The 25,589-nt window shown below is 44.4% G+C and overlaps 1 protein-coding gene across 2 annotated transcripts in view; it reads right to left on the bottom strand.

Moving 5' to 3' along the window:
• LOC133653996 (RNA-binding protein 38-like) overlaps positions 1-25,589 on the bottom strand; it is a 40,586-nt gene that overhangs the window by 7,971 nt on the left and 7,026 nt on the right. The window contains exons 3-4 of one of the 2 annotated variants that reach the window (XM_062053907.1): positions 19,382-19,436; positions 16,064-16,479 (exon numbers count right to left, since the gene is read on the bottom strand). In XM_062053907.1, coding sequence (XP_061909891.1) covers positions 16,155-16,479; positions 19,382-19,436 — 380 coding nt within the window. In that variant the 3' untranslated portion in view covers positions 16,064-16,154. Of the gene's footprint in view, positions 1-16,063; positions 16,480-19,381; positions 19,437-25,589 lie in introns of those variants that run through there. The other variant, XM_062053908.1, reaches the window with a different exon arrangement.

Below are 25,589 nucleotides of genomic sequence, written 5' to 3'. Positions count from 1 at the left end.
TTGCAATATTACTATTGCAACAACACATCGTCAGTAGGGTAAAACTAACCTGTCTCACGACGGTCTGAACCCAGCTCGCAGTCCCTATTAATGGGTTTAGACCGTCGTGAGACAGGTTAGTTTTACCCTACTGATGATGTGTTGTTGCAATAGTAATATTGCAACAACTCAGTGGGGTTAAAACTAAGCTGTCTCACGACGGTCTAAACCCTTTAATAGGGACTGCGAGCTGGGTTTAGACCGTCGTGAGACAGGTTAGTTTTACCCTACTGATGATGTGTTGTTGCAATAGTAATATTGCAACAACTCAGTGGGGTAATATTCACCCCACTGATGATGTGTTGTTGCAATATTACTATTGCAACAACACATCGTCAGTAGGGTAAAACTAACCTGTCTCACGACGGTCTAAACCCAGCTCGCAGTCCCTATTAATGGATTTAGACCGTCATGAGACAGGTTAGTTTTACCCTACTGATGATGTGTTGTTGCAATAGTAATATTGCAACAACTAAGTGGGGTAATATTTACCCCACTGATGATGTGTTGTTGCAATATTAGTATTGCAACAACACACCGTCAGTAGGGTAAAACTAACCTGTCTCACGACGGTCTAAACCCAGCTCACGTTCACAATTAGTGGGTGAACCATCCAACGCTAGTTGAATTCTACTTCACAATCATAGGAAGAGCCGACATCAAAGGATCAAAAAGCAAAATCGCTATTTTTGCTTTGCTCCCTCTGAACTGTTTAGTGGACTGATTGGAGACAGCTGGGACAATTAACAGTTCAAGCGATGTGATTGGAGCAGAGGGTTGGGAATGGCTGCTTGAATAGCAGGAAGAGGACTAGCAGCAGGGGGTGACAAGGAGAGACAGGAAGCGTGGCCGCTGGGAGGAGGAGCAGGACCTCAGGTCAGAGGTGGTGGCTGCTACTCTGCCTGCAGCAGAGATTCTGAGGAGAGCGTCGCTGGCCGAAAGTGGAACAAAGAAAGTTGACAAGGAAAAGTAGAAGGACCTGCTGAAGACCATCTAGCTCTGCTGCAGCCACGCTGAGAACTACTACTCCAACGACCCAATGGGTCAAACGGGAGTAAACTGCCAGACCTCTATGAGTGAGGGGGAGAGCCAAGGAAACCTACCGCTGAGGAACAAGTTACAAGTAAGAGAAACACCTCACAAGCAGGAGGCACGAGGGAAGGCGGGACGGAGAAGGTGTTGGGAGTCCGACGCGGTGCGACACAGCAGAGACTGTGATGTACTGGAGTGAGGACACATGGCAGTCAGAAGGGGTGTCGCAGGAAGGACTGGTGAGTGGCGCTGGAGGGCCGTAGTTAAGCCTAAAAGGGATCAAGGTGATTGGCCACCTTCCAGACTCGTCCTCCCCTATGCTAAAAGAAAGCTGCTGGAACGGGTAATGGCCTTCCACTGCCCATGTTATCGTTGGTACTATTTTAGATGGACTTTATCCTTTTAATCTTTCGATGCCCATTTTTACCATCATTTTTAAGCAACTAAATGATTCTTAGCTGGAATTAAATTATTTTAGACAGCTTTTAAGTATTTCTTAACAGTGGAACTTTGCCTTTTAATTGCTGGTAAAAACATAAAAACAACTTTGCTTAAACACGTCACAGTCACACATCAAATTGTTTCTACTCTTGCTGTCCAGATTCCATAAGGCCCAATTTCCCCTTCATGTTTTTTAATTTAAATTTAGGGTTGAATAGCCCCTTGAGACGCAGCCTCTTGTTTTTCAAGGGGGTACCTAGATGCAGCATTCTTAAATGGCAGCAGGCAGCGATGTTCAAGCAGAGTCTTTAGAGCCAGAGATGTCACCTTGAGGCTGGGTGTTGGTGTCCTGAGGTGTTGAACTGGAAACAATCAGGAGTATCAGACTGATGCACATATATGCTTGCTGACAACATGGCTACTTGCACTGCAAAATATCTCTGGACCCACATTACCCACAATGCCCTGCTGGGCTTCCTCATCTGCTTCATGAGTCTGTCAGTTACATAATGTAAATGCAGAGTTGTGTTAAGACAAAAAACAGTACAAAGCTAAAACTTAAAGGAACATGAACTGTGGTACATGACGCCCTCGCCCATACCCCCCCCCCCTTTTGATATCACATGTCCCCTTGATCCCACCACGACTCTCCTACAGCAGAAGTGCAATGCCATTCCCCAGGCCGTGTGCTGCCGCCTGACTTATCCAATGTGACAGCCGCGTTGTACGAGAGAGCGCCTCGCCGTCCCGCGTTCTCGGGCAAGTAGCTGGCTGTCAAATGCACACTACCACACAGAACGCACACATGCACGGATATGTTTGTCTGTCACATGTAGATGAAGTAGAATGCTTCAAAGACCGTGTGCATGTGCATGTGCACGTGTACGCGTGCGTGCGACAGGCTAATTGGCGCAGCTGCATGGGTGTACACTAACAGACCCATGAGAGCAGAATAACCTCCACAGACGACACTCATCCTCCTCTCTGTCGATTTACTCCCTCGCAGCCAGCTTCCTCTGTCCTCCCACTCAACACTCGTCCCTCAAAAAACATAAAAGAGGTGTAGGACGAAGTGAACAGAGGAAAGAAATAACAAGCGTGGAGACTCCTTGGGCGAGAAAGGAGAATGAGAAGAGGGGGGAGACGTTCAAAGGTGAAGGCTCAGCCATCATATCCCTCATGCCTTAAGACAGCCACGCTTTTAATAGATCAGATCAGGGATGTGAGGAGGGTGAGTCAGTCAGAGGAGAAACACACACACACACACACACACACACACACACACACACACACACACACACACACACACACACACACACACACACACACACACACACACACACACACACACACACACACACACACACACACACACACACACACACACACACACACACACACACACACACACACACACACACACACACACACTGGAGAGAGATGTCCCCTCTCTACAAGCGCACAGTTGGAGCTTGAGGGAGGGAGAGAGGCAGAAAGGCCAACATCTGAGCTGGACACTCTGCTGTCAACATGCAAATTAATTCTACATTTGACTGGGGAGTCACAGTGACAAAAGACCCAATAGACATTATCTTGACACACAGTGTCATAATGGCTTGGATGTATCTTAGGATAAAATGCCTACAAATCATGAAGATGAAGAAAGACAACAGCATCATCAGTCATCTGTGCTAAATCGCACAGCTAAATGATCTTATAGTCACTCATCAATAGCAAAGCTCATCTCAGCTTTTGGAGGGACCTACAGTAGCCCTAAATCTTCCAGGGTGAGTCCCATTTTTCACATTTACTGATAAAACAAGTATATGAATAAAAACAGACCAAAATATAATGTTACTAGTCGTCACTAGTCGTTACAACAAAAATATGTTGGTAATAATATAACAGTTCAATTTTAGGACTAGATGGAACAATCCCATGATACAAATAACCTGAGTAGAGTGGTAACAGTAGGCTACCTCCTTCGGAGCTGCTTCAAAGCGGTTATGGTGTTGGACCTAGTTGGGTGGGATTACAAAATAGAGGACAGAGGAGATGGGGGGATGGTTGACAGCTTCATTGGGGTCATCAGGTGGGCACCCTCCTTCACCGGTGTTTCAATGATAGGCCCACGACACCTCCAGAGGGCTCATCGGCAACACCTGGCATCCCAGGTGAGCCCCCCTCTGCTTTTAACCATTATATGATGCAGGTCTTACTAGAGCTCCAGATGGTATCTCTCCTCTTCACCCACAGCCACCGACTGGCTGTCTCTGCTGCTCCTGAGAGGGCTTTGATGGTGTTTCGCAGGGTTTGTCCTCAAACTCCAATGTCCTTAAGCAGCCTGATGGTTGTCTGGCCCACAAAACCTCTGCAGCCAACTTCCACTGGGCAGACCTTGGCTTTCCATCCATTCTGCTCAGCATCAGCTGCCAGTTCGGTGTACTTAAGGCTTTTGCGTTCAAATGCCTCCTCGACAGCGGCCTCCCAAGGAACCGTGAGTTCTATTATGTACACGATATGCAGTGAGGAGGACCAGAGCACAATATCTGGTCTGAGGTTTGATCTGGCTATCTCTGAAGGAAAGCAGAGCTTTTGATTGAGATCCACCGCCATTTTCCAGTCGCGAGCCCTTCCGAGCTGGCCTATGTCTGGTATATGGCCTTTGGTTGACTCTGCACCTTCTCGGATGAACTCTCTTGTGGATGTATGATGTAATTTTGGCGGGGGCAGGGCATTGATCTTCACTCTTCTGGCCTCTAACGTGGCTGCTAGACACTTCAGAACCTGGTTGTGCCGCAAGGTGTAACGCCCTTGTGACAGACTTGTCTTGCAGCCAACGAGAATGTGTTTGAGGTTAGCTGGATATGGACAGAGGGGGCATGTGGGGTTCTCTCCGTACCACTGCTTGAGGTTTGAGGGGGAGGGAAGGACATCATAAGTGGAGCGTAAGATGAAGCTGATGTGAACTGCCTCCATGCCCAGTAGCTCCCTCCACGAGACCTTTCTCCTCTCAACTCCTTCCCAGCTCATCCACTGTCCTTGCTTGACCTGTGAGACAGCCTTTGCACATCTAGCTGCCTGCTTGTGCCGACGTACCTCCTCTACAACCAGCCGAAGTCGCTGAGCTGGAGCAGCCGTATGCCACAACGGTCTGCTCTCACCAAGGCCAAGGCCTCCTCTCCCTTGCTGCACAAAGCCAATGATTTCTCTGTGCCTAAGATCTTCCTTTGCTTGCAGAGTAGCTCCCGCTGCAGTCCATTTCCTTCCGGTCACCAAGGTAGGAGCTGTTTGGGCAACACATGGGTCTCGAGACTCTGTTAGCGTCATTTCCAGCCTTACCTTTGCACACTTAAACTCCTCTACTAGGCTGGAAACAGGAAGCTCCAGAACACCTCTTCCATACAGTCCGATGTTACTGAAGCATTTAGGAAGACCCAGCCACTTCCTAGCAAAGGAGCTAACCAGCCTCTCCAACTTTTCTACCTTTGTGGTTGGTACTTCGTAGATGGTAAGAGGCCACAATAGCCTGGGTAGCAACCCAAATTGGAGGCACCACAGCTTCAACCGGCCAGGGAGCATGGTCTTATCAATGTTTTCAAGGCCAGTTATATCATCCTTCTTGAGCTGGTCCACCTGCCCTGTGTCCTTGAGGGTGGCATGATACCAACGTCCAAGACTCTTGACAGGCTTCTCAGACACTGTTGGTATAGCCTCCTCACCCACACAGAATCGTTGTTCCATCAGCTTCCCCCTCACCACCGAGATGCTTCTAGACTTGCTTGGCTTTATCTCCATCCGGGCCCACTGGATGTTTTCTTGCAGTTTGTTCAGCAGCCGCCTAGCACACGCCTTGGTTGTGGTGAGGATGGTCACGTCATCCATATAGGCTCTTATGGGCGGGAGACGAAGACCAGATTTAATCTTTTGACCTCCTACCACCCACCTAGAGGCTCGGATGATGACCTCCATAGCCATTGTAAAAGCAACAGGTGAGACGGTACACCCTGCCATTATTCCTATTTCAAGTCGCTGCCATGCTGTGGTACACTCACCAGTTGTCAGGCATAGCTGTAGGTCCTGGAAATAAGCTTTGACAAGACCAGTTATGGAATCCGGGACACTGAAATAGTGGAATGCCACCCAGAGGAGATCATGAGGAACTGACCCAAAGGCATTTGCCAGGTCCAGGAACACAACATGGAGATCTCTTCCACCCTTTTTGGCAGCTTGAATTTGACTCCATATCATGTTCGTGTGCTCTAGGCACCCCGAGAAGCCTGGAATCCCTGCTTTTTGCACCGAAGTATCAATATAGTGGTTCTTTTCCAGGTAGGTGGCCAACCTGTGAGCCACCACACTGAAGAAGATTTTTCCTTCAACATTGAGAAGGCTGATTTGGCGAAACTGGCTGATGTCCACAGAGTCCTTTTCCTTGGGGATCAGGATGCCTCCTGCCCTCCGCCATGCAGTTGGAATTGCTTGTTTCTGCCACACCACCCTCATCAGCCTCCATAGAAAGTGTAAAACCTCCGGAGATTTCTTATAGAAACGGTATGGAATTCCATTGGGCCCAGGAGAGGATGCAGTTCTTGCTCGTCGCACAATTCTCTCCACCTCACTCCACTTGGGAGGGTTAGTGTCCATATGGTGTTCTGGGGACTCTATTGGTGGCATATCAGGTGGGAGAGTTTTCGGTCCGCTCCGCTGGCTGTCAGTGTGGTTCTGTTTGAGGTAAGCTTCAAGATCTTTCTTTGATGTTGAGAGTTTGCCACTTTTGTCCTTTGTAAAAAGGCTTTTTGCAAACTTGAAGGGGTCTTTGAAGAACTTTGCTCTAGTTCTCCCCTTCATTTTACGCCTCCTTCTCAGATTCTCAGCTCTCCTCAAGGTAGACAGTCTGTTCTTGATTTCTGCCTGTAGAAAGTTAATTCCCTCCTTTTCCTCCTCTGGAGATCTTTTCCATTGTTTTTTCAGCTGCCTTCTTTCCCTAACTAACCATTCAATCTCCTGCTGCCTCCTGGACTTTGTCTGTGTAACTGTCCTTTTCATTCTCTCTGCTGTTCCATATCGATTCGCACCATAGCTGTAAATTAGGTCTGCCATTCTCTCCAGCTTTCTGATTGCAGTTCCCTTCAGTTGTCCGAGGAGTTTGCTGATGTCTGTGTCAATTGTTTCCCACTCTCTTTTCTCACAGGATTTTGGCCACCTGATTTGTGGCTTTCGTCCTTGCATCTCACTCTCGGTTGCGGGCTGTGACAGGTCGGGCACCGCTATGCTTGGTTCATCATCCCCAGCCTGAGCAAGGAGATTGATGTCCTGCAGACTTTGGTTTTGGTCCTGCTGCTGGACTTCACTCGACTTACTTGACTTGCTTCGTAAGAAGTAGCGGTCAATGCGAGGTTCCTTTTGCTCTGACATCAAGCACTTTTTCAAGCCTTGGTGTCTTCTTAGGCCTGCATAGGATGTTACCTTGGTCCAACCACACCTGCAATTCCGGAGCTCAAATCCTGGAGTAGGTGTTATAAGCTCAGGTATCTTGTTGATCATCGTTCTCATCGTCTTTGTCGTTCCGGGGTCAGTTACCGTGTAGCCTGTCGGTGAGTCATCATCCTCCCCCGCTCTCGCTGACTCTAGGGGTATTTTCTTCATTGAGCGTTTCGTAGCCAGAAAAGGGTAGGACTTGTACACTAAGTCCCTCCTGCCACAGCGAGCTAGCCTGTGTCAGGCCCGTTGGGGTCTTTCCCTCCTGTCAGCTGTCTTTCCACGCAGTCACCAGGGCTTTCCCTAGTTGCCAGCTGCTCTTTTCACAGCAGTCACTGGGAAGATCCAGATGATCAGTTCAATTTTAGGAAGCAGATATAGCAGTATGTAGGTTGGAGTTCAAATCCCAGCCGAGTCATACCAAAGATTATAAAAATGGGACCCATAACCTCCCTGCTTGGCACTCAGCAACAAAGGGTTGGAGTTGGGGGTTAAATCACCAAAATGATTCCCGGGCGCGGCGCCGCTGCTGCCCACTGCTCCCCACTGCTCCCCACTGCTCCCCAAGGGGATGGGACAAATGCAGAGGACAAATTTCACCACATCTAGTGTGTGTGTGACAATCATTGGTACTTTAATCTTTAATATGATGATGAATGGTGCGTACCATTTACTACGGAAGTTGGAAGTCAGAGCTGGGAATGACATCATAGCCAAGTTTTGATCGTTCAAATTACGAGGTCGGAAATCAAGATGGCAACATCCACGAAAGCTATTCTTGCGCTTGTCTTATTTGAATGTAAACTTCCGGACCAATATGAGCTCCTTTTGCAACCTTCAAACATGGATGAAGATGAACACAAGGACGCGATTGCTAGCGACGTAGTACGCATACAGCACATGAAAGAAGGTCATTTACACAAAAGTAACATTATCATTTATAGATACACGTCAAACAATACATTCAATAGAGCCGATTTAGCACAAATAAAACTCGCCAGAAGTGCTCTTCACAGCTATCTTAGAAGCTTCCATTATTGTTTACACTCAGAGCAGTCATCTTAGAAAGCCAACTTGGGAATGGCGAAGACTCTCCAACCTTCCGAGTAGGAAATACGACCTTGAGGGGCGTTCCAGTTGAAACTTACGACAAGGAACTCTGAAATTCTGACTTTCGAGTACAAATGGAATGCACCATAAGTATCAAGGGTACCTCGCTAAATGATACAATACACAGCTCACAATTACAATGTCTCGATATGGCGATACAGTGTTCTCTCAAGTATACTTGTCCTTGATTATAGCGGGTTTACTTTTCAGCCCCCCGTGGTAGGCGGTTTTCCGCTAAATGGAGACGCTATTCATATGACTATCTTATCCATTTTGAATCTTTCTAAGCCCGCCACAGTTTTCACACACACATATAAACTCTCCATATGCTCTTAAAGGGGAACTGCACTTTTTTTCCGCTCGGGATGGTTTCCTGTTGGCCCCGCTGTGGACTGGACTCCCGCTGATGTGTTGGATCCACTGTGGACTGGACTTTCACAATGTTATGTCAGACCCACTCGACATCCGTTGCTTTCGGTCTCCCCTAGAGGGGGGGGGGGGGGGGGGTTACCCACATATGCGGTCCTCTCCAAGGTTTCTCATAGTCATTCACCGACGTCCCACTGGGGTGAGTTTTTCCTTGCCCGTATGTGGGCTCTGTACCGAGGATGTCGTTGTGGCTTGTACAGCCCTTTGAGACACTTGTGATTTAGGGCTATATAAATAAACATTGATTGATTGATTGATTGATTTTTGGAATTTATAAATCATATAAAATCATGAGAGACAAGAACACATATGTATTTTTTTTTTTTTTAAATTTAGGATTCTGAAGATGATAAAAAACGCGTGCAAGATGCCGCTAATGGGAATCACCATTGTAGCCTTTAAAGCCCTCTAAAGCAACTTCTAACCCCTCCATTAACATTTTATATACACGCTGCAAGCACGTATAAAATGTAGTAACAGACACATTCATAACAATGTATAATGTGTTCCAATATTTAAAAAAGTTAAAGTTAAAGTTTACTGTATTTTGGTCATTTTAAGTATTGCTTATTGCTTATTTCCTGGGCGCATTTATTTTCGTTCCCATAACAACGTATCCCCGACTTCCGGCAACAAATGTGTGTGTTGTAATCATGGCAAACTTGGTAATAGACGACAAAGACGATTATTTTTGGACAATGAGGATTCAAAACCTTATCTTTTTGAAGCTGAATATACAGAGGATGAATTGCTGGTTATAGAAGCAAGGAGGGTGAAACGTTGGAACAGACGGAAGTCGAGAGAGTCACCGGCGCGTGACTTGACGCTGCAAATGTGGAACTTATATGTCAATACATTTTATTTTTATTTAGTATAGCGCTTTTTAGAACACTCAAAGACGCTTTACAGGATAAAAAATTCAAATATAAAACAGTTTAAAGTAATAATATAAAATACAGGAAATATAAAAGCAGTACATTGTAAAATACATAATAATACAGGACAATTACAAGACAGTACATTACAAGACACAGAACACTAATTACTGGTTAAAAGCAGATCTGAATAGGTGTGTTTTGAGAAGGCTTTTGAAGGTGGGAAGGTCTGGGCAGTCACGGATGGGTTTGGGAAGAGTGTTCCAGAGGGTGGGAGCAGCGATGGAGAAGGCTCTATCACCCCAGGTCCGGAGCTTGGTTCTGAGTGGTGGGGAGAGGAGGTTGGCATCAGAGGAGCGGAGGCTGTGTGAAGGGGTATGGCGGTGAAGCAGGTTGGTGAGGTAGCAGGGGGCCTGGTTGTGGAGGGCTTTGTGGGTGAGGAGGAGGATTTTAAAGTGGATCCGGTGAGGAACACGGAGCCAGTGGAGTTTCTGGAGGACTGGGGTGATGTGCTCACGGGAGCGGGTGTGGGTGAGCAGGAGTTTATTGAGAATTTTGCAAGATGAGCCGTAGAGGATGCTGTTACAGTAGTCAAGTCTAGAGGTGATGAAGGCATGGATCAGGGTTTCATCGGCAGAGAAGGAGAGGGATGGACAGACGGGCAATATTTTTGAGGTGGAAGAAAGCAGTTCTTGTGATGTGGTTGACATGGTGTTGAAAAGAGAGGTTATTGTCCAGAATGACTCCGAGGTTGCGGATGTGTGTGGAGGGGACAGAGTGGAGTTGTCGACAGAGAGGTGGAAGTTGTGAGCAGTTTTGGTGAGGGATTTGGGGCCGATGATGAGCATGTCAGATTTGTCACAGTTGAGTTTGAGGAAGTTGGAGTGCATCCATGATTTGATTTCAGTGAGGCAGTCGGTCAGGGTGGAGAGAGTTATGGAGGAGATGGATTTTGTGGAGATTTATAGCTGGACATCATCTGCGTAGCAGTGGAATTGGAGGTGATGGCGGCGGATGATGTTACCGAGGGGGAGCATGTACAGGATGAAGAGAAGTGGACCAAGCACCGAACCCCGGAGGACACCGTGTCGGCATAGCTTTGCTCTATGGCATAAAACTATTTGTCTGGGCTATATAGAAGTGTGATCCAAACAACAGAACCTATTTTTAGAACACCGAAGGTGCGCACTGGGTATCCTACATCAGGGATTCTTAAATTGTGGTATAGGTACCATTAGTGGTACGCGGGCTCCATCTAGTGATATGCCAAAGAATCATCTAATTAAGTGATTAGTGTTTAATTTTCCAACTAACTAACTTCTAACTAACTAAGTTCTAACTAACACTGTGTTTGAATAACACAGTGTTAGTTAGAACCGTGTGTAATGTTACAGTGGCCGAAAATATTAAATATTTGTGGCCACTGTAACATTATGGTAGTCTGAGGTAGTACTTGGTGAAAAAAGTTTAAAAACCAGTGTCTTATGTCATCCTATAAAAATCTCTACAAAATGAACGCCATTAAAAGGCAACACCAGCAGACACCGAAACAAATAATTACATGTGTATTAATCAGCCCCTTTAGGCAGTTACAACAACTATAGCATGCCATTGCTTAATAGACTGTCAATTGTTTTATTTCTGACTGTCCAAATTGACAAAAATGGAAGATTCTCTCCATCTATCATTCCAGTGATCACCTCCTCACAATGAGCGCGGTGCAGTTATATAACGGAGCAGCATCTCCTCATCCGGAAACAACAGCACAAGAAATGTGTCCCGTAAAAAAACGTCCGACCGGAACTCTAATAACTAAAGTTCCTTGGGTGAATAATGTAAACTCACTATGCCGGTATGTTTTAGCGCTTTCATGGCGAGTTTACTAACAGATACAAGTAAGAACTTTACACTACTTTATATTACAAATGGCAACAGCGGAGGGTGAATGTCCCATAACAAGAAGATAGAGAAAAAGAAGAAGCTTATTGACTATGGCGTCGGCGTGGACGCGCACAATTTTTCAGGATGTATACAGATCCCAAATACAGATCAGCAGATACCAGAAGGTAAGAAAAGTTGCTTATGCATAATATTGCGAAACAAAACACAAGATAATATGTCTTACCTTATACACACACCGTAATAATACCCGTATGTTTATTGCGCCGACAATCCTTCAAGCGGTGCGGCTTCATAGCTTACCAAAGTCATACTAAAACATTTTGATAGATTTTGGAGCGCCGTGTGTAATATTCTATATTTTCAATGGAACATTTAAAATTGTAGTCTTTACTTGAGACATATTGCCATCATTGTGCAATCTACACTTATCGCTTATGTTTGACTGCCATCTACTGGTCACACTTATCATTACACTATGTACTAAATAAATTAGCTTCGAGGTGGGTAAACTCAACCAAACTTATTCCTTACATTAGGCGCACCGGATTATAAGGCGCACTGTTGAGTTTTGAGGGAAAAAAAAGATTTTAAGTGCGCCTTATAGGGCGGAAAATACGGTATATCAAAACAAAATTTTATTGAATTTGACCTATTCAGTCCGAATGAGATGTGTACTGGCTGCTTTACCAATATTATAAAAAACACTAAAGGATCTAAGATAACCATGGTAAAGACATATACTATTTATAATATTTAACTTATTACAAGCTAGTGTACCATCAAAAATTTTTAAAAACTGATAACTAAATATGACTACATATTGTTGCCTTAAAGCACAGAAGCACATCTGCTCCACAGACCCTAAAGCCTGAAAATGAGGAGCACATAGCTGCCTCCTGTGTGTTTGTAGACCTTTTGTGTGTGTTCTCTCCTCTTTGTTTCAGTGTGAAGTGAGCTGCAACTGTGATTCAGAAAGAAATCAACTCCTGCTTTTACGTGACCGTCTGCCCACGCTGTGGGAAGATTTCCAATCAACCCATCATCACTCATTAAAGGACTCATCTGGGTCAGTCTCAAATCCCTCATCACTCATTCAGAAAATGGGGGCTGCAATTTTAATAGCACTCGGAGCAGTTGAGGTTTTTAATGGGGTTTTTTTGTAGCCTCCAGATCAGAATTCAAAATATATCAGGAAGGCTGCACACTCTACACAAACACTATGTGAAATCCAGTGTGACAATGCAAAAGTATCTTTTAAGAACTCAAGACTGTTGCGATATTGGTCAACTGTGTCATCACCAAAGCGGCGTGAAGCTATAGTCTGTCAAGTCAGCGTATCGTTGGACCAATCTGTTCTCAGCTTACACAACAGGACGCCACGCGATGGACTTTGCTTTTCAACTCAGGCAATGAATCATACTCCCTGTTTTTCTGAGTATTAGTGTTTCCTTTTTTGGGATGTGGAGGCTGAACTTCTGTCACATGCACAGACTAGTCAGTTTCTGAGCAGTTCAGCCTTAACCCCTTTTCCCATCCAGCAGGAGAGAATGGTTCATGTCGGTAAGGTATGACTTTTTGGGCCATTTCCATTGTCAAAAATTGTAAAGGAAACCTAAATATTCAACCTGTACCATCACAAATGTCCTATTTGTAACAATGTCAGAGCCCCATGCAGTTTTGGATTTGAGCATCAACGTTGAGAACAAAAGTTTCTATCTACACTTTGGGTCTGGTCTACTAAGATCCAAATACCATGCGCAAAATAGCGTGTGCACACTATGAAATTGCTTGTACTATTAGTGGGTGTGTTGCGTGTGATTTACCAAGACTATGTGTACAATTGATAAGTGGTGCAGACCGTATTGTCTAAATGAGGATTTTGCATGTACTACTATGGAGACACTCATTTACTGCACATTAATGTTATCATGTTCCGGCTTCCTTTCACCGCCAAAAACATGCACCTGGGGATAGCTTGATTGGCAACACTAAATTGGCCCTAGTGTGTGACTGTGAGTGTGAATGTTGTCTGTTTATCTGTGTTGGCCCTGTGATGAGTTGGCGACTTGTCCAGGGTGTACCCCGCCTTCCGCCCGAATGCAGCTGAGTTATGCTCCAGCACCGCCCGCGACCCCAAAAGGGACAAGCGGTAGAAAATGGATGGATGTTCCCATCTGTGACGTTTTGCCAGTGGTGTGCCGTCAGGGCCAGCAAGGCCTTCTCTGCTGGCCTAACATAACCTCATTATCATAATTAAAGACAAAAGTAATTTTTAATTTACTTTCCCTAAATATCTAAAATTATTCATATTCTCTTCATGTCATATGATGCTCCTTTCAGCGCTGTTGTTTTTAGGTTATAGAGTTTTTATCCAATCGGAATTCAGCTAGCTTATGTTGCCATGCTGTACCAAATCTGCCACAAGCCTTCAGATTCAGCAATGCGGGCATCTGTGCACTGTAAGTGAACGGGGACATACAGGTGACAGACAGTTGCAATAGCCAATCAGATCACACGTTGTTGTCAGTAAGGCCTTCTAGATGGCCTAAGGCAGATATATAGTGATGTTAGGAGCCAGGTAACATAAGCATGTCATAGTAGTAAAGAGCATGCGCAGTAGCCTCGTTTAGGTTGTTTGATGTAGACATGCCGGCAGCGGATGAGCATGCTATGGTGTAAACTTTAAGAAGTCAGCCCACATGCCTCGTCTGCATCTTTTATGATTAGACAAGACAACACATATATTTGCAAGACTATTTTCAAGAAGGATATTTAAAGAGAAACTATATCTTGTGAGACCATCTCGGCCAACCCCGGAAGCTAGCTCAGCTGTCAATGAAATGTGAGTTCAGATATTTTATTTCTTTATTTTTTCACGTTAAATTTTTTGTTTTGCAATTTTAATGTTGACAGTACCACATAAGATATGTTTTAAATGCTGATGCGGTTTATTGATTTTTAAATGCGCCAGAAAATAACCTGTTTTGTTTGTTGCTGATTCAATGCCCAGTAGTGCGTAAATGTGTTCCTGTATAGCAGGGGTGTCAAAGTCAAATGGACGGAGGGCCAAATAAAAAATTTAGCTACAAGCCGAGGGCCGGACTGTTCGAATGTTCATTGAAAAATTTTTAAATGACGCATATAGTCTAGTGAACCTAATTGAACCTACTGAAAACCTAACAAATATATTCCAATATGATCAGATAAATAAAGCAATATTTTCTTATGGCTCTGTCAGTAATCTTTAATTTTCAACAGACACAAAAGACAAATTTCCTTTATATAAAAATCCCCATAACATGAACATTAAATGAAAGAAACCGGTATTCAAGGCACCATCAGTAGCCTATATTTTCTATTTTAGCAAAAGTGGGCTAAATTTACTTCAAAGAAAAAAACAATAATAGCAATTTTCTATCATCCACTCAACTGAAATATTTTTAAAATATAATTAAATTGAAATACAATAAAATAAAGTGCAAAAATCTATAAATCAAAAACAACACTTTGTTTAAGGAGAAGTAACATGCAGTGAAAACAAATATTAAACTTTAACTTTTAAACTTGAATTGAGTAAAAACTCTAAATATGTGATTGCACAGTAATGTTCACATTAAACCCCCCTCCTCCCTCCGTGGGAGGGAGGCGAGTTGGGTGCCCGAAACCCCCCGCTGGTTTCGGCCCGCCCCTTGGCGCGCGTGGCACGGCGGGCTCCGCGACCCGACGGCTGGCCCTCGTGGCTTGACGGCGGGCGCGTCCCAACGGGCCGCGCGTAGGGGTCAAACGCAGAAGTCTCAGGGCCTCGTGGTGAGGGGGTGGCCTGCGGGTTTCGGCCCGCTTGACCCCCCCGCTCCGCTTGGCGCGCGCGGCACATGACGGGTTCCGCCACCGACGCTCGGGCTGCAGCCCGACGGTGGTGCGGGCCCGGCGGTGACGCGCGGTTTGGGGAAACAAAGCAGAAGTCTCAGGGCCTCGGGGCCGGGTTTCGGCCCGCCCCCTTGGCGCGCGTGGCACGGCGGGCTCCGCGACTGACGGCCGGGCTGCAGCCCTTCGGCCGGCAGGCGCGTCCCGGCGGGCCGCTCGCCCCCTTTCGGAACCTTGGACCGGCATCCGCTTGGTGCGTGTAAAAGATCTGCGGTCTAAAAAAAAAAAAAAAAAAAAAAAAAAAAAAAAAAAAAAAGATCTGCGGTCTGCGGGCCGGTTCTAATAATAAATCAAGATCATCCCAAGGGCCGTAAAAAACCTTCTCGCGGGCCGGATATGGCCCGCGGGCCTTGACTCTGACATATGTGCTGTATAGTATTTCACCAGCAATGGTCATGTGGTGACATAATTTACGTTATTTTGAGAGGTAATCATTGAAGTCGAATATCACTGAAGGCCTAAGTGGGAAACGCACGGCCCGCCACTGCGTTTTACTATGTTTTCAAGCAAACATGTACTACTTTTTCTGGGCATTTTAGAAGCAGTCCTGCAGTTCCATCTACAATGGATTTCACTTTTTTAGCGCCCTAGGAGATGCTGGTGGCACTAACTGCAAGCGTGCGCTGGAATGTTCCAGACGCAAAAAAATGCATCTTGTAAGATTTTTTCATACATATGAAAAAATGTACGTAAAAAAAATGTCAGCAGACACCACAACGCATTAATTTAATTTGTTTTCATCAGCCCCTTAAGTCATCCAGCAGTAGATCAACTTTGCGTGCGCTATCAAGTTTGCACATGTTTTTAATACATACTTTAGTAGATCAGGCCATATATAAACACATATTGTGTTACTGGCCATTACACACTTAGGAACCGAAAAAGCCCTTCAACTTCTTTAAAGGGGACCTGTGATGTATTTTATCTCTTCTCACTTATAAATGCTGTTACAAAGTTGGATACTTGCATTAACCAATGCCAAAGTGTCAAATCACAGTTTTGAATGCCTCTGTTCGAGGGGTTTTGCAGTCTGGCTACGTCGTGATTAGGGTTGGGTATCGTTTGAATTCGAACGATTCTGATTCCGATTCTTTGTTTTGATTCCGATTCCTGACGATTCTCGATTCCGATTCTCGGTTCCGATTCTCGATTCCGATTCTTCTTGTACCATGCCGGGATCAATGTGTTTGACAGGTAGTCCCTGGAAGGTGGTATGTATTTTGGGTTGAGAGTTTTCACCATATCCCTGCAAACATAAACAAACATGTAATGTTGCTGTTACTGTTTAGTAGGGTATCGAGTATCGATTGGAACCGGGACTAACTTTCCGATTCTCCCGGAATCGTTCAAAAGTTTAAATTTCGATTCCTAGTTTCGATACCCAGTCCGCCGACCGGAAGAAGAAGCCGCTAAACACCAACGAGGAAGCGCCCACCGCCGGAAGTGTTAGCATAGCCGAGCCTATGTAGCCGAGCGAGTCAGTCAAGCATGGATAGCAGGCGTCGGCGGTCGAAGTGTGGCTTTATTTTACTAAAAAAAATGAAATATCGGCGAAATGTAACACGTGCGACAGGACTGTTTCGTGCTTAGGAGGGTGCACGTCGAACATGATGAAGCACCTCCTAGTACAAATAAATGCGTGTCCTGTCTTCGACGCGCTGCGCCGACCGTCCTCCTGTGCCTCTTCCTCTGGCTTCGACGCCCAGCCTGGCACCTCGGTGACTGCATTGCAGCCCGAATCCGGTAAGTAAAACAATATATATTCAATAAATAATGTGTTTTGCGCCATTGTCGAGGCAGCTAACAAATTAGCCCGCATATTTTTTCATAGACAATTTACAACCTGCTAGCCAGGCTCCGCGATGTGCTCAGCGTACTCCGTTCACCGTAGCGGCAATGGGGAAGATGTCGGTGCCACAGACGGAAGAGTGCCACAGAAAGGTCACTGCACACATAGTCAAAAGACTGCATCCCTTTTCAGAGGTGGAATCTCCAACATTTAGGTTAGTTAAGCAATAACGTTAGAGCTAAGCTAATTGATACTGGGCTAAACAGTAACAGCAACATTACATGTTTGTTTATGTTTGCAGGGATATGGTGAAAACTCTCGACCCAAAATACATACCACCTTCCAGGGACTACCTGTCAAACACATTGATCCCGGCATGGTACAAGAAGAATCGGAATCGAGAATCGTCAGGAATCGGAATCAAAACAAGGAATCGGAATCGTTCGAATTCAAACGATACCTAACCCTACTGTTTAGCCCAGTATCAATTAGCTTAGCTCTAACGTTATTGCTTAACTAACCTAAATGTTGGAGATTCCACCTCTGAAAAGGGATGCAGTCTTTTGACTATGTGTGCAGTGACCTTTCTGTGGCACTCTTCCGTCTGTGGCACCGACATCTTCCCCATTGCTGCTACGGTGAACGGAGTACGCTGAGCACATCGCAGAGCCTGGCCAGCAGGTTGTAAATTGTCTGTGAAAAAATACGCGGGCTAATTTGTTAGCTGCCTCGACGTTGGCGCAAAACACATTATTTATTGCATATATATTGTTTTACTTACCGGATTCGGACTGCAATGCAGTCACCGAGGTGCCAGGCTGGGCGTCGAAGCCAGAGGAAGAGGCACAGGAGGACAGTCGGCGCAGCACGTCGAAGACAGGACACGCATTTATTTGTACTCGGAGGTGCTTCATCATGTTCGACGTGCACCCTCCTAAGCACGAAACAGTCCTGTCGCACGTGTTACATTTCGCCGATATTTCATTTTTTTTAGTAAAATAAAGCCACACTTCGACCGCCGACGCCAGCTATCCATGCTTGACTAACTCGCTCGGCTACATAGGCTCGGCTATGCTAACACTTCCGGCGGTGGGCGCTTCTTCGTTGGTGTTTAGCGGCTTCTTCTTCCGGTCGGCGGACTTATTATTTTTTTCCAGTCGGCGGACTGGGTATCGAAACTAGGAATCGAAATTTAAACTTTTGAACGATTCCGGGAGAATCGGAAAGTTAGTCCCGGTTCCAATCGATACTCGATACCCAACCCTAGTCGTGATGTCACAGCAAGGTGGACATACTATTTGGACATTAAATCAAGCTGTCAGCCAGACACAAAGGAGCAGGAGGGATGCAGATTTTTTATGCAGTCTTAATTGATCGAAGAGTGTGCAGGTGTACCTAATAATGTAGCCGGGTGAGTCTATATTATATTTTCGACTGTGTCTAAAAAAAAAAGTAGCGCCGACGACTTCAAGATGTGTCTTTAAACCGTTTTAAATAGGGTTGGGCGTTGTTTTATTTGCAATCTGGGAACGCCTCCAGAAATGAACATTTTGCAGACAAGACTCAAAAAACAGGTTATAAATGTGACTGTAAAGCAAAAATTACTCTAAATCTACACTGAAGCATATCCAATAAATGGTATATGGGTTATACTTGTATAGCGCTTTTCCACCTTCAAGGTACTCAAAACGCTATTTCCACATTCACTCATTCACACACAGATGGCAGGAGCTGCCATGCAAGGCCCTAACCACGACCCATCAGGAGCAAGGGTCTTGCTCAAAGACAAAACAAACATGATTAGGATGGCAGAAGCTGGGGATCGAACCAGGAACAAGTTTCTGGCACGGCCACTATACCAACCGAGCCACGCCGTCCCAATGTTATGTAGACCAAAGACCATAAGATTTTTGGAGTTTGTCGATGGGATTTTTTCTTTCGTTCATTCACCTTAGCAGAGGACCAAAAAGGAGCAATTGGTCTTGAGGTAAAGGCTGTGTTTTGTATCATATCTTCAGCCCAGTTTCGAATATGATTGTATTCTTTGTATTTGCGAAATAATTGGCAGCATTCAATTCTCAATCTTATCATCGTGTTACAGTACACATAAAACATTGAATCCAAATGTGTGATTAGACTGTGTGTGATTAGATAATAGCAACAGTGTGTGTGTGTGTGTGTGCGTGTCTGTGTGTGTGACTGTGTGTGTGCAGGCATGTTTAACTAAGTGGCTTGCTGCCTCAGTGAAGCCCAAGTCAACCGAGAGTGAAATGCAGAACCCAGCATCTTGTGTGTTTAATAGACCAGAAAAAAAGAATGTTAACATCTCAATAGAAGTATTGATTCTTCTAATTCTTACCCGTAGTGCCTCTGAGCCCAAGCAGGATGGACTTGCTGAACCCCGGCAGAGAGACCTGCAGACAAATGAGAAGCTGTTGTGAGGCCAGAAGCATTCTGTCACTTTCTGCTTGTTGAGATGCGAGCGTCCACACAAGGATATTGCTGACTGACTGCCAGTCCCTTGACACACAACGTCTGTGACCTCACTGCCTCCAAGGTTCATTTGGAATGAGCGGAGGCTGAATAAGAAAAGGAAATGCATCCTTCTCTTCAGTTCTTTAGCCATGTGTCCCTCTGTTACTGCTCATGTTCTCCATCACTTATATTTGGTCAAACTTGAACAGACATCTTCCTTTTAATAGACAGGCTCTTTTTTGTTCTATAGAACCTCTTGCTCTTTGTATTTCTTCCCTTTCACCCGCTCCTCTCATACACATTAATACTCATAATACCAAGCCCTGCCATGTACCATCAGATGCTCGTTCACCTGCGTTAAAGAGTTGGCCCTCCGAGACGAGGGCACACACTCAGTTGTTGTTGGCTGTTAGTCAATCGCACCGACACGCAACTGTGTTTTAGCCAGAGAACTCCAAAGAGGGGGGAGGGATTTCTCAATGTTTGGTGTGCAGCAGGACGGTGGAGGGAAAACACAAAGCATGTGCTCTGGTGGTTCACACTGAAAATGCCTGGCAGCATGCAAGCTGTGCATGAATCCGACTGGAAAACGTATGGACAACAGAAACTGGATGAATGGTGGCCATGAATGTTTTAAGTCGACTTTTACACACATTTTTACTGTACTTTAGATCATCCATTTTTTTTACATTCAAGCGGGTTCCTTAAAATTTCAGCAGGTTAAACTTCCAACAGACAATTCCTATTGGTGTTAGTTTACACAGGAAAAAAAACCTAGATATTTCTTACTGCCACAGTGGTGGAAATATTTAGCTTATTCACATATCCTTTTTTTGCTCAACTTTATGTTGCAATAATAATAATAATCTGTTTAATCAACAATTGTAATTAATATAATCATTGTTTTATTTTCGGCAGCACGGTGAAACAGGGGTTAGTGCGTGTGCCTCACAAGAAGAAGGTCCTGGGTTGGATCCCCAGGCTTGGGGTCTTTCTCTGTGGAGTTTGCATGTTCTCCCCGTGACTGCATGGGTTGCCTCTGGGTACTCCAGCTTCCTCCCACCTCCAAAGACATGCACCTGGGGGTAGGTTGATTGGCAACACTAAATTGGCCCTAGTGTGTGAATTTGAGCGCAAATGTTGTCTATCTATGTTGGCCCTGTGATGAGGTGGTGACTTTTTCCAGCTAGGATAGGCTCCAGCATCCCCCGTAACCCCAAGAGGGACAAACGGTAGAAAATGGATGGATGGATGGACATCCGTCATCATGTCTTTCCTAATGATTGTGAATGAAAGGCAAAATTCCCCCAAAAAGTGCAGTTCCCTTATAAGTAACTTCAAGAAGCAGGTTAGTACCAATTGACCACTGGGATCAAAATGGACTTGCTTTAGAGTTACTCCTAAATCTTGTTAGGAAGTTATATGTAATCATGCCGACAAGTAAGGAAATCAGTTTGGATCTCAGTTTGAAGAAAGCAGATGCTTATCTTAAGGGGAAAGAATATGCCATGTTTAAAGGCCTACTGAAACCCACTACTACCGACCACGCAGTCTGATAGTTTATATATAAATGATGAAATCTTAACATTGCAACACATGCCAATACGGCCAGGTTAACTTATAAAGTGCAATTTTAAATTTCCCGCTAAACTTCCGGTTGAAAACTCCTTTTTTTTTTCTTTTTTTTTTTTATAATGTCCTGCCCAGCTTCTCGGGCAAGTCATATAGCAGATGTAGATGCCCATATCAGCTGTTCAGATTTACTTTACAAAAGAGAAGTGTAGGATACTTCTCTTGTTGCCTTACTTGTATTTTGACTTTATTAAATGTATTTATATAATCATTTGGTGCAGCCGGGCCGGAGCAGGAGGGGATAGAAAGAGAGAAAAAGGAAGACAGAGGGGGGAATTGTGGGGACAAGAGGGGGATTAGACAGAGAGACAAAAACAACAACAGCAAACACAACAACAACAACAACAGAGCAACATCAGCAAATACGACATGTACAAATATGATGGTAAAAGTAATAGCAAATAAGCAGTTAGCGAAAATAAAAAAATAATACAGAAATGACAATGAGCATTATTACACTAAAAATGGAGCAATATGAATACCAATAGAAATAGTGCTATTGATAATAAACAATACCAATACTTTACCTTTATTATCAACAATACAATTGTTCAAATGCAACAATACATATACGTAATGATAACTTGAGATACGAAAGAATGCAGAAAAATGGAGGGGAAGAAAGAGAAGCAACCTACATTAACCTTGTAGATTGTTATAGTAACAATAGGTTAAGCTTTGTCAGTGTGCCATGTGTTATACCCAGTTTACCCTAGGGCAACAACGTTAATATATGTTTGATGAAACGTGATTATGTGCATGAGTGTATGTGTGCATATGTACCTGTATATGTACAGTATGTGTATATGTGTGCTTGTACAGTGAATGTATATGTACAGTATGTGTATATGTGTGTTTGTACAGTGAATGTATATGTACAGTATATGTATGTGTGTGTTTGTACAGTGAATGTACTTGTGTAGTATGTGTGTGTCTGTACAGTGAGTGTATATGTACAGTATGTGTATATGTATGTTTTTACAGTGAATGTATATGTACAGTATGTTTGTATAATGAATGTGCGTGTGGATGTACGAACTTTGAGTGTGTAAATATGTACTGTATTTATTTGTATATGTATGTGGGAGCGTAGGTACCTATGTATGTCTGTATGTATGTGTGTGAGTATATGTGAATTTGCATGTACAATACATTTGACTCCCAGTGTGTGCGGGAGCCAGAGTACGGCCCCAGCCTCCCCGAGAGCTCATCCCACAAACAGTAGGTGTGGTGCCCAGGGAACCAGGGGCCACCGCCCCCACGCAGCCAAGCCGGACAGCGACAGGAACCCCAGAGCCTGGCCCACCGCGCCGCCCACAAGGGCCAGCAGCAGGCCGCAGACAGACGCACCCGGCAGAGGACAAGGCACGAGAAAAGCAGGGGGCAGCCAGACCCCAAGCCAGCGAGAGACCACACCCCACACGGACAGAAAGGCGGGACGCCCCGCCCGAGGGGCGCGGAGACCCCCCGCAACCGGACGGGAAGACTGCCCCTGCCCCACCGGCAACCGGGCCCCCACGAGCCCCCCCCCACCCTCGGAGAGCGCGGCGAGGCCATCCCACGGCCACCCCACCCAAGCCGGCCGCCACAAGACCACCCAACACGGGGCCACGGGAACCACCCACCCCACCCGCAGGGACCCCAACGATGGAGATGGAACAACCAGCAACCGCCCCGCCGAGTCCCCCCTGAGGTAGGGGAAATAAATAAATAAAATAAATAAATACATACATAATAATAATAATAATAATATTAATAAAATATATTAAAAAATAAGAATAAATAAATAATTAAATCTATTTATAAAAAAAAAAAAAAAAAAAAAAATTAAAAGAAGATCACAGACATGCTGACACACAAGGTCGCTACCCCAACAATATATATATATATATATATATATATATATATATATATATATATATATATATATATATATATATATATATATATATATATATATATATATATATATATATATATATATATATATATATATATATATATATATATATATATATATATATATATATATATATATATATATATATATATATATATATATATATATAATAACAATAATAATAAATTAATAAAAGCCTGGCAGGCCACCAGAACGCAAAACTCCTTTGGATATGACGTATGCGCGTGACGTAGCCAGTAGAACAGAGGTATGGCTCCCCCATTGAGGCCAATACAAAAAGCTCTGTTTTCATTTCATAATTCCACAGTATTCTGGACATCTGTGTTGGTGAATCTTTTGCAATTTGTTTAATGAACAATGAAGACTGCAAAGAAGAAAGTTGTAGGTGGGTTTGGTGTATTAGCGGCTGGCTGTAGCAACACAACAAGGAGGACTTACTTAGATAGCAGATGCACTAGCCGACGCTAGCCGCCAACCGCATCTGTGATCGGGTGAAGTCCTTCGTCGCGCCGTCGATCGCTGGAATGCAGGTGAGGACGGGTGTTGATGAGCAGATGAGGGCTGGCTGGCGTAGGTGGAGCGCTAATGTTTTTATCATAGCTCTGTGAGGTCCGGTTGCTAAGTTGCTAAGTTAGCTCAGCGTCGTTAGCAACAGCATTGTTAAGCTTTGCCAGGCTGAGAATTATTAACCGTGTAGTTACATGTCCATGGTTTAATAGTATTGTTGATCTTCTGTCTATCCTTCCAGTCAGGGATTTATTTATTTTGTTTCTATCTGCATATGAGCCAGATGCTATCACGTTAGCTCAGTAGCTACAGAGCTTCGCCGATGTATTGTCGTGGAGATAAAAGTCACTGTGAATGTCCATTTCGCGTTCTCGACTCTCATTTTCAAGAGGTTATAGTATCCGAGGTGGTTTAAAATACAAATCCCTGATCCACAATAGAAAAAGGAGAGAGTGTGGAATCCAATGAGCCAGCTTGTACCTAAGTTACGGTCAGAGCGAAAAAAGATATGTCTTTCACTGCACGCTTGTCCTTCACTTTTCTCATCCACGAATCTTTCATCCTCGCTCAAATTAATGGGGTAATCGTTGCTTTCTCGGTCCGAATCGCTCTAGCTGCGTTGAAAACAATAAGAAAATATGAGGAGGTGAACAACTAACTACGTCACGCTACTTCCGGTAGGGGCAAGGCTTTTTTTTTATCAGAGACCAAAAGTTGCAAACCTTATCGTCGTTGTTTTATACTAAATCCTTTCAGCAAAAATATGGCAATATCGCGAAATGATCAAGTATGACACATGGAATGGATCTGCTATCCCCGTTTAAATAAAAAAATGTCATTTCAGTAGGCCTTTAAGCCTTTCACAGTCTCTAGAACAGCGGTCTGTTCATTACTGCAAAGTACAAACAAATATGCCCCATTTCCAAAACTTTGGAGAGAAAAATAGTTTGAGATTGGGCCAAGAATCCCTGGATCTCTGTAAAGGCGATTTCTTATCATGTAAACTTGATGTTTTACGTCATCTTATTGTGAAGGCTGTTCATTGTGGTGGACTTCCTGACCACCTTCAAACAAAAGCCCAATTGCTATCACAGTGGCACATCAAAGTCTAACTGAAGAATCTGAAAAATTGGGATGTCACGACCTGTCATGTCAGATCTGATATGATCTTGTGTTTCTGTATTTTCTGTATTTGTTTCCTGTCCAGTGCTCTTATTTCGGTTCACCACTCTGGCCTAAACGCTGTTTTCCTCACCTGTGCCTGATTGGCAACCTGAGTACACCGGTTTATGGTTGCCAATCGGGCTTCTTTATAAGCCAGCCTGCCCTGCAGTCAGGGCTGGAAGATTGCCTTGTTTATGGACAATGTTACATGTGTTGCTGAACTCCTTGTGTTAAACAATTAAATATTTGTCTTACCTGCACAACATCGTCCTACTGTCTCCTGCATCTTGGGGTCACAGCTACCTCAGCAATGAGTGAGTGTGACAAGGGATGAGTTTTGGAAGTCGGTTGTTTGGCCCAATTAAACTAAAATCGCGCTGTTTGGGCATACAACGCTGCTTTTGTCTGGCAAAAGAAGGGCGGGCCCTTCAACCCTAAGAGTAGTACAGTGAAGCATGGTTGTGGGACAATCACAATGGGCTGTTCTGCTGCTTCAGGCAACACAAACATTGTTTAGGTGAATGGGACCATTAAAAAAAACTGTGTTGATATTTTCAAGAATAACATCAACAACAAGTCCACTAGGTTTGAGTCGTTGTTTGGTCTTCCAACAAGACAATGATCTACACCATTCATCAAAGTTGGTCAATAACTTTTTGAAGGACTCCAAAATCAAAGTTCTGGAGTGGCCCATTAGAGCCTTGATGTAAATTATATGGAGAATCTGTGGAGGGAGCTGAAGGGTATAGGGTCAATGCTTGGAGACCAAGAAATTTCAATGAACTTGAAAAAATTGCCATGGGTTAACAAGCTAACATTCCTCAGCAGACATGTGCCAATTTGAGTACAAACTAAGAGAATACATTAT

Source organism: Entelurus aequoreus, linkage group LG07, assembly GCF_033978785.1.
Source record: "Entelurus aequoreus isolate RoL-2023_Sb linkage group LG07, RoL_Eaeq_v1.1, whole genome shotgun sequence".
Lineage (NCBI taxonomy): Eukaryota > Metazoa > Chordata > Actinopteri > Syngnathiformes > Syngnathidae > Entelurus > Entelurus aequoreus.
This window is presented reverse-complemented; position numbering and strand designations above follow the sequence as displayed.